General features: G+C 52.0%; 1 protein-coding gene across 3 annotated transcripts in view; it reads left to right on the plus strand.

Moving 5' to 3' along the window:
* NR6A1 (nuclear receptor subfamily 6 group A member 1) overlaps nucleotides 1-9650 on the plus strand; it is a 68373-nt gene that overhangs the window by 42663 nt on the left and 16060 nt on the right. For 2 of the 3 annotated variants that reach the window (XM_026860613.1, XM_026860614.1), the window contains exon 2: nucleotides 8196-8426. In XM_026860613.1, the coding sequence (XP_026716414.1) occupies nucleotides 8196-8426 (231 nt within the window). Of the gene's footprint in view, nucleotides 1-5139; nucleotides 5225-8195; nucleotides 8427-9650 lie in introns of those variants that run through there. The other variant, XM_026860616.1, reaches the window with a different exon arrangement.

The raw sequence follows: 9650 nt of genomic DNA on the forward strand, positions 1-9650 counted from the left end.
AGGCCGTAGGGAAACACCCGTGAAGGCTTTTTCCTTTTCTTTTTTTTCTTTTCTTTTTTAAAAGGCGGCTCCGAGCTGCCGTGTGCTGGCCGGGCATCGCCGCCTTCAGCTGCGAACCGGATTATGCAATTTAAAAAAAAAAAAAAAAAAGAAAAGAAAAGAAAAAGAAAGGGTCTTAGTTTGTTTTGTGGCTTAATTTGTTTATATTTTAAACTTCCTGATCCCTTTGACCATCTGGAAGAGCTTTTTTTAGTATTGTTAATTATTGATAGTATCGGGGTCATGTAGGCACTTGATAACGTAGCTCCATCTCTCCTGGGACTAATAGGAGTTCACTGATATTTTACAGCTTTTTTTTTTTTTTTCCCCTAAGATTGAAGACAGCGGAAAAGCTCTTCCTCAGACTAAGGCCAAAATATTTAAGGAAAGCGCGTAGTGTGTTTGGGTAATGAACATTTTGGAAAGTCATTATTTTTAGTTGTGCTTAGGCCCTGCCTCCCTGTAGGCAGGGACTGCCGGGGTTTATTGTTGTTGTTTTAATCTTAGATTTTCTTAATTCTTCTTCATTCTCAGTCGTTGCACGTCTGGACAACTTAAACAGGTCCAAGAGAATTATTTTTAGGCAGGCAGGTCAAGTTTTTAACCTTACTGCTTTGTAATGTGTCAATTTTTAAAAAAAACAGAGTCTAAACCGGATTGCGATTTGGAGCGTGTGGCCGTGCTGGAGCAAGGGCAGGGGACCATGCCAAAAGCTTGATTTTTCTTAAATTGGATTAGAGAAAGTTGATCCCTTGGGAGAGCAACTGTAAACTCGGAGTCGATCTGCCAACGGTGTGGACGCGGGTCGGGCTGTGGGACCCTTGTGCCTGTTAGAGCCGCTGCGAACGCCCTTTCGGCTACCGGGGGCACATTTTGGTGCCGAGGGCTTTTGTTCCAAACTCTTTGTGCGACAACTGGCCGGAGTGAAGGATCAGGCCCCCTCGCCCGTCCCCCTGTGCCGCACAATGGAGCGGGGCGACCAGCTCGCCGCGGCCCTTGGCCCTTGGCCGGCTCCTGTGGGGCCGGCGCCGGGTCCCGCGGGATGTGGGTGCTCTGGGGTGCGGGGCTGGGTGCTGGGGTGAGGAGGGGACAGGGGCTCCCAGCCTGCCCGGAGAAGTTGCATTTCTCAGATGAGTTTTTGATATGCAAATGGTGATCCGTCCCAGCCCGGGGAAGGGAAGGGTGATGGGTTTCATCAGCTGCACGCTCTTGATTTATACCTCCACGAAAAAGAGCAACCCCTGATTTCTGGGGGTTTTAGGAGAGTTTTCTGAGCTAGCTCTTCTTTGGCAGAAAGTAAATCAGTGTGGAATAAGGCTGTGACTTTTGGATTTCATTACTGGAAAGGGAGAGCAAAGCTGAGATGCGCTGGCCATTTCCCTGTCGCAGCGTTTCTCCTCTTTTCAATACTCAGTGCTTTTTAAAATGCAACCATGCTCCCTTAAGTCTCCCTAAGCAGAACGTCTTTTTACAGTACAGAGAATAAGGTTGCAGCAGCCTTTCCCTTTCTTCTTCTTTTTTCTTTAAAGGACTTGAGGAGGCTTGTCCATTTAAATTAACCTTTATCCCAGCTGGGCACACAAATGTTTTTGTTTTAGTTCACAGAGGGTTAATTCTATTCAGGCTCTCACCGTGGCCGGCCTGATCCAGGGCAGCACAATCTGCTCTTTGAGCCCAGCCTGGCTAGGCAGGACCTTGGTGCCTTCGCCCGTGTCCAGCGTGGGGCTGGGACCCCCATCTGCGGGGTCGATGGGGGAGTGGGAGCGGGACGCCCCGGCCCATTGTGTGCCCGGCGATGGCCTCGGCTGCCGAGGTGGCTGCTGTCCCGGGGAGGGGCCACCAAACAGAAAATTTAATCCCCGTGTTCATCGATTATAAGTTAAAGAAAAGCCCCTTAAGCAAACGCGCCTGGTTTGGGGGGTGGGCTTGTTTGGACAATGCAGCACTCGGCAGCGGGGAGGGAATTACTCCGGTTCTGTGTCTCGAATTTAACAAGATGTTTTCCTTGAAACTGAAAATTGACGATGAAAAAAAATCGTCGGGAAAGATAAGGAGAAAAAGAAACCCTAACACATTTGTTTGTGTTTGAGGCATCATGAGAGGCGAGGGAGATTTTGTTCGGATTTAAGTAACACATGTGTGAGATCTTCCGCTCCCCCTCCCCAAACAGCTGGTGTTTGGCTGTTGGAGATTTAAACCCAGCTAAGGGGGTACTGGGGGGGGTGTGTGTCAGGGCGAGCTAATCGCAAAGCAAATAAATGATACGCAGTTGGAAAGGCATTAAATATATTAATGAATTGCGGTGGTGAGTGTCGTCTGTAATCTTTTTTTCAGCTAGGGAAGATTTTCTTAGCTGTAAATCACCTCTTGTAGAAATGGGAAGTTTTGCCAATTGCAGCTTCGTGCATCCTCCCTCTTGCTTTTCAGCAGGATCAAATCCCGGCAGCGTCCGCTCCGGGGGCTTGGGCGAGGGTTTGTGCCTTCACTTTCGGCCTCACTCTAGGAAATAAAGTCTTTGTTTCTTCTCCATTATCAAGCACCAATATTGCAAGTCGCACGAGCTGGCTGCACCGACACGCAGCCCTCTCTCCAAGGGAAATCTCGCGCAGGGAGCTGTAGGTGCTCTACAGTTTTAAACCTCATCTGCTGGGGTGGGGGCGATCCCTCACGGCGGGGGGGTCCCCTCCAGCGACGCGGCCGCTCCCGGGGCCTCCTCGGGGACCTGGGCCGCAGGAGTGACACAGGTGGGAGCGGTGATGGGGGCTGGCCGAGGGCTGGACCTGCGTCCCCGAACTTCAGTTTATTTGCTCTGCATTTCACATGCTCGTTCATGCGCTTTAGTGTTTTCTGTACGTGTCTTTGCCGTGTGCCTCAGCAGGATTTTAAGGTATTTCCTTTTGGAAATTCACAGGAATTTTCTTTTCAATAAAATTAGCACGACTACTCATTTCGCTGAGGGAAAAAAGCAAGTCTTGAAAAATAAGTGCATTGCTTCTACTATTTGTCTTATAAAACATAGACACAGAAAGATTTCTTCTCTTTCTTACTCTGTCTTCTGTGACTCTTGTGTAACATCATAATATTCTTGGAGAATTTACATTGTATTAAAATGTGGTATGAAACCTACCATGACCTTTGAAAACAATACATCCTTTAATGTGGCTTTGGGGAGGGGTTAGCGAGGGAGTAGCCATAAAAATCTTCAGGGTTCAAGATGAGGTTGAGATTTTTGTGAGTGCTTTTGTCGTAGCAGCAACTGTTTGATTTAGTGGCCCCCGCTACAATGGGTTGTGAGAACAAAGCCGGAATATCCCGTGTATGCGTGCGTTAGATGTAAGACCCGTCAGGAAGGGGGGGGGGGGGGAATCTTCCTCAGCCCTCTCTGAAATAAAACATGGGCAAGGTATTTGAAAAAGCTTCTTATCAATTGCTTTGTTTGCCAATCTGCCTTGTATGGCTTTTAAAACCAGAGGAATCGGTGAGACGAGTGCTAACAGAGCCAGGGAGGAGGGGAGCGTTTAAAATTGTTATACTCACTGTGTGTTCCGACATTCTAGTGGAATTTCAAGGTTAAGGGGGTTCAGAGCACACCCCCCCCCAGCGCAAAACTGCTTTAAATTTGCCCGTGCTTTCCCATTTCTCTAAAGTTCCCCGGGATTCTGCCCCGGCTGTCCCGCGTTCGCCTGCACAAGGCGCTTGCATTAAGTAGGGTGAAAAATAGCAAAGGTCAGGAGCCGGCGAACCCGCGGGCCGCGGGGGCAGCGTCTTGGGCCTGGTCATGGTTTCTACAGGATTTTTTAAACCTCTGAAACTCATACGCTTTCTGCAGGTGATTATTTTTTATCTACTAGTTTCGTTTGAGCGGCAGTTTACGGGGTGTACGGGCACCTCTGTCGTCCCCGGAGGTCTGTGTCTTTGTTCATGGTGCGTGCGGCTGTTCTATGGTGAATTTGAATCTGGAAACGCACCCAGTTACCAGTTTCTGCGGGGATTGTGGCGATGGAGCCGTCCACACCTCCTCGCCGTCACCCTGCCAGCGGGGCGATGGGGACACCCAGGGAAGGATTTGGATTCCTCCTGGCTTTAATCACCCAGGCTCCCCATGTTCTCCAGGCCACAGCCCTATTCTTCCCCCAACAAAAAAGCTGCGCCTGGCGATGAGCCCTCGCTCACAGCCTCGGCCACGCTGGGTGAGGAGGGAGCCCCGCGACCCCCACGGGACGCTGCCGCAGCCCCCCGCGTCCTCCTCTGCCTTTTGCCGTGTGGCTAAACCGGTGGTTTCGTGGCTCCTGAATTCCGCCGTGGCGCGGCGTGTCCGGCAGCGAGCCCGGCCGGGGCTGCTGACCCCAGGATCCCCCAGCGCCCGCGATTTATGGCGCCGCTGGTGGGAGCAGGGGGAGGGCCGGGAGTTAAGCTGAGGCTGAGCTAAACCCTGCGGATAGAGGACTCTTCTGTCCCAGGCTAATCCCCCGGCCCCCCCTCCAGCCTTTATCAGATAGCTGAAGGTAGAGATTATGCAATTGCTGACTACAAAGTCAGGTTTAGCTGCCTCCCTTCAGGGAGATGCTCAGATAGCCCCAGCCCTGATCCCTACCAGCATTCCTCTGCAGTCTTCTGTGAGCACATACCTGAGGTTGTCTGTCCTGTAAAACTGGGAGTGTTTTACTGTGGTGATGACACCGTGAAGGGTTCCTTAGTTAAAGCTTGCACTTCCTTTATTCATCCCTTTATTTTTAAGGTTTTATAACAATGGCAGTGAAATTTGCAGAAAAGTGCAAATTTGCGTGCTGTGCATTAGCAAGCCTTTTAAAGTTTAATACAGATTGGTTGTGGTTTCTACTGGGTTTAAACTGTGGAGAAAGCTGCTTGTGAATAAGAGCAGCTGGTTTAGATTTTTACTTGGCTCGTGTAACTGGAAACTGGTTTCATTTCTGATCCTAATGCGTTTTGCTCATTTATTTCTATTGCCTTCACATGTTCTCCAGTAGTACAAAGCTACACACTGGTTTGTCAGGTTGCTCAGGCGTTATCAAGATTGGAGAGGACTTCACTGTGACTTCTGCCTCCTGCCACTCCAAAAATCCTGCAGATAAAACCAGCTTTAAGTGAGGAAAACCAGGCTCGGTGTTGTCATGCTGAAGTGGGTTTGAACCAGCTCATCTTCACAAGCCGATGCCATCCTAAGGTTGGGGTTTCTCAAGGTCTGTATCGCGTCACGGGTGACACAGACCAGGCTGTGGGCAGGACCCCAGGCGGGTTGCGGGCCGGGGCAGTTGTGTGTCCGCCCGGTGTCAGGTCCCTGCACAGGATGGTGGGCGCAGGCAGCGCCCGAGCACCGCTCCATCTCCTGCTCCTTCCTCCCTTCCTGCTCTGGTTGAGCTTTTTTAGAGTAATCATGTCAGATCATTTCTCTGGTTTGAATTTGTGCCTTTTTTCCTTTTTCCTGTTCTTCAAGATTTTTTTATTCTTTCTGACCCTGATACTGTCTCAACATTTTTCTGACCTGGTCTTTCTGTCTCCCTTCTCTCGCTGCCCTCTCCCCACCTCCTGTTACTTGTCTTCTCCAGCTCTTTCCTTTACCCATGGAGACCCATCGTCTCCAGCACCGTGTGGCCCTCAACCATCTCACCAGACCATCACTGTAATTGCCTCCTCACCTGGACAAGTCGCTGCCCTGGCCACGTGGGTGCTGTCTGGAAGGAGCCTTTGTCCCTGCTGAGGTGCCAGGGCGCCATCTGGGTCACCCTCTTCTGCTCCCGTCACCTGACGTACCTAAAGGAGCACTGGCCCTCGGGTGCCTTCGCTCTGCAGCTCGCGGCTGTCTCGGAGGAAGAGAAAAGCAGCTTTGGCTGCTCTGCACCCCAGCTCCACCAGTGAGCTCTGGGCTGTCCCACCTTCCCCTTCCCAAGAGACAACCTTTGCCTTGGGGTGCCTCCCCCAAGCACTGCCACATGCTCCTGAGCCCCCCATTAATTTGATTGTGGCTGTCGTGTGAGTCCTGCAGAAGTTTCTCCTCTGTGTTCTGAACAGTTGGGCCGTAGGGGAATGACTCCCTCCGCAGCACAGCCTGCGTCGGCAGGGCGGGTCCTGGAGAGCGTGTGCACTTCTCGTGTCTCCTGAGCAGCTTGTCTTTAACTAAATGGGGTGAAGAGTGTGTATCACACCAACTCCAGAGGGAAGGGGCCAACTCTGGGTACACGAGGCTGGCGTGGAGAACCACGTGCAGCACCTGTCCCCAGGGAGCTGCAGAGAATCGTTGTCATCTGGGTCCTGCCTTAGCTGTGGGTATTTCTGCCTGTTGGAGGTTGCACAGTCGTGCGTTCAAGCCAAGAAATACCAGAAGTAATCTGGTTTAACCAGCATCCCTAGGAAATGTGCAATCGGGTGAAAGACAGAAGTGTGCTTCCTCAAGTCCTGTTGCTCCAAAGCAAAGCCATGTCCTTTCTGTTCCTCGGTGCCTCCCTGCCTCACTCAGCCAGGGGGATCTCGTCATCGGGGTAATGATGATTTGTCATTTGGGAAAGCAACCAGCAGATTTGTGTGTACCCCTGAACGCACTTGAAGAGCCCCCATCTTCAAAATGCAGCTCTGTTGGCGACTGTTGGGATACCAACGGGTTAAACCCCTGGGGCGGGGAAGGCAGATTGGCCCGGCATGCGAGGGGTTAAGCTGTTGGGCTGTGCTAAACATCTGCCAGAGGAAAAGCTGCTGGTGCAACTTGCTGGCATTGTTTTAAGCCTGCCTGACTGTTTCTGTGAGCGGGGTTTAGGCCGCCCTGTGCAGAGACAGGGTGATGTGGCTCCAGCTGGGTTATCTGCCGGCGTCTCTCCAGCCACCCTGGACCTTCTCCTGTCCGTTTGACATCGGTGTCTGTGGAGATCGCTGGAGACCACGGCCTGCTTGCAGGTTCTCGTGAGCTGCACATCGTCCCTGCTCTGTCACCGAGGCAATGTAGGAGTCTTAAGATACTGAATTTAATGTGATGGCTCCTGTTGATGGGAGTCCTGCAATTTACATTTTCAGCCATCCAAAAGCCTTCCAAAGATTTGGAAAAGGAACAGTAAAATCACATCGCTGTGGCTTAACCGTACCGTGGTTTCTGTAAGAACAAATAAGGTAATTCACTTGGGTTCCAGGCAGCGACTTGTGCCGAGAGGCTTTTGCTGGAGCTGCAGGAGGAGGCGAGTGGGTCCCTCTGCCTGTCCCCGGGAACGCACGAGGTGTGACAGGAACACACAAGGTGTGACAGGAACGCACGAGGTGTGACAGGAACGCACGAGGTGTGACTATTTTGCGTCCATTGGTGCCCGCCCAGCACGGTTTGTGTATCTGCACACCCTGGTCAGTGCAGTCGAGGTGGGGCTCTTCAGACCCTTTTTCCCCCGCAGGTTCCTGTTCCTCCCTTGGAACAGTTGGATGGAGGCTGCTGGGGGGAGCCGGAGGCTGCCGGGGGGGCCACACTCTCTGCCCTGCTCCCGGGGCCCCGTCCCAGTGCGGGGAAGTGAAGGATGGAGCCTCCCCTTGCAGCCATGTGCTGCTGTTCTCCAGTGCTGCGCGATGGGTCTGCGCGAGCCCCACAGCCACTGCCTCTTCCTCAACCCTGACCTTACAGAAACTCGAGGTTTTTCCTCCTGTGTGCCCACAGCAGGTGCTGGCCCCACTGGCCACCGAGTGGAGCATTTGGAGGAAAACATGAAAACTAGGAATAAAATAAACTTCAGGGGCAACACAGCGCGCTTGTGCCACGCTGATGAGTTAACATCATCCATTTCTTTGCTCTCATCTCTGTTCTTCGTTGAGGGAATTCAGCAGGTGGTGCCAGGGAAGCCACTCGGGGGGGCGTTTGGCCCCTGGGTGAGGGGGTGTGACCTGCCCGTGGAGGGCGGAGATGCTGTGTGGTGGCAGGGGCAGGCTGTGCCGCGATGTGGCCTCTCCCGGCTGGAACACGGGCTCCTCGCAGCCTAAACGACGTATTGTTCCCCAGCCACGCTCGTTTCTGATCCGCGGGGGGACCACGGGCGGTTTTAAACCAACTTGGGGTTTGCTTTTCTTGATTCTTCTTGCCACTGTTTGAGAATTTCTGGACTTTGTGTCTTATGAATATCTAGAACTGAAGCCGTTTTGCTGACCGCGAGGCCTTTCCTTTTCTCTTGCAGATGAGCGGGTGGATCAGCGAACCTGCCTGATCTGCGGGGACAGAGCCACGGGGCTGCACTATGGGATCATCTCCTGTGAGGGCTGCAAGGGGTTCTTCAAAAGGAGCATCTGCAACAAGCGGGTTTACAGATGCAGTCGAGACAAGAACTGCGTCATGTCACGCAAACAGCGCAACAGATGCCAGTACTGCCGGCTGCTCAAATGCCTCCAGATGGGGATGAACAGGAAAGGTGAGGAAAAATGGGCTTTACGCTGGTGGAGGTAGATTGGGACCTGTGTTAGCAATGCGTGCCACCCTTCCTCTGCCACCATTTTGTGTTGCAGTTCTGCCTCTCAAATTCTTGACAAGAAAAAGTGAAGCTTCAGCGAAATTATTCATGGGTAAAATACTCTTCCTGAGCTACTTGTATCAGAGGAAAAATCTGTATGAATTACAAGCACGTGTCAATATTTGGAGAACTGCGATCCCTTCTTTCAGGGGAAGCAGCAGCTTGTTACTGTCCCTCCCAGTGGATCTGTCCTTGCGTTTATCCTGAGCGAGGTGGTCACTGTTTCTGTGCTTCAGTACACTGATGTGGCAAGAATGAATACATTTAAACAGGCTTTTAAAATCCCAAGAGATCCGAGTCAGACTTTGCCTGTGCCTTGTCCTGGGAGCTTAGACCCGCAGTTGTGCCCAGGGATGAGGTGTGAGGGTCTTCACTTACCGCCCGTCTCTGGTTGATGACACGTGGAGGCGAAGGTGGTCGTGTGACCTGGGTTAGGGACAGCCACCCCTTAGTCCCCACCTGTGCAGAGGTGAGGAAGTGCTACGCTATCATCTTCAGGATAGAAAATCTTAAGTGTATCAGAAAGTTATTCATTTTCTCAGAATTACTCATTTACTCAGAAAATTAAGATTAAAAAAATAGACTTGGATTTTTTCAGTGTCACATCTCTACTCTTCCCCCCAGTCTTTCGACTTTTTAATCTCTGGAAATCTTGTTAGCCATTAATAGCGGAGATTTCTTGGTTTAATGGCCCATTAAAAGTGGCGATTTCTCGGTTTAAGGGGACAGACAGGGCTCTGAGCCGGAGCGGGTGCTGCTCTAGCGTGGGGGCTCCTCGTGCTCCCTCCGGGATGCTCAGGTGGGGTGGGGGGACACCCCTTCCTGGCTGCCCAGCAGAGCTGTCGCCCCGTGTTTGTTGAATGTAGCTATTGACGCCTCCAGTGTCATCGTTCTCACGAAAGCCGCCTGTCAGAAGCACTAAAACTTCCATAAATTTACCGCAAATCCGCCAGGATCTGCCTGAGAAAATGTGTCTCGGGGCCGAGATGGGAAGCTTAGCTCCTGGCTGCTTTGATTACTAATTATCTTTGGGCGGTTTATCTGGTGGGGGAGGCAGGCCGCTTCCCCGCTCGTCTTCCACCCACGGGCATAGCGCTGCCCCCCCCGCTGCCCCCCTCAGGCCCT

This window comes from Athene cunicularia, assembly GCF_003259725.1.
Source record: "Athene cunicularia isolate RWA chromosome 17 unlocalized genomic scaffold, athCun1 chr17_part1, whole genome shotgun sequence".
Taxonomy (NCBI): Eukaryota; Metazoa; Chordata; class Aves; order Strigiformes; family Strigidae; genus Athene; species Athene cunicularia.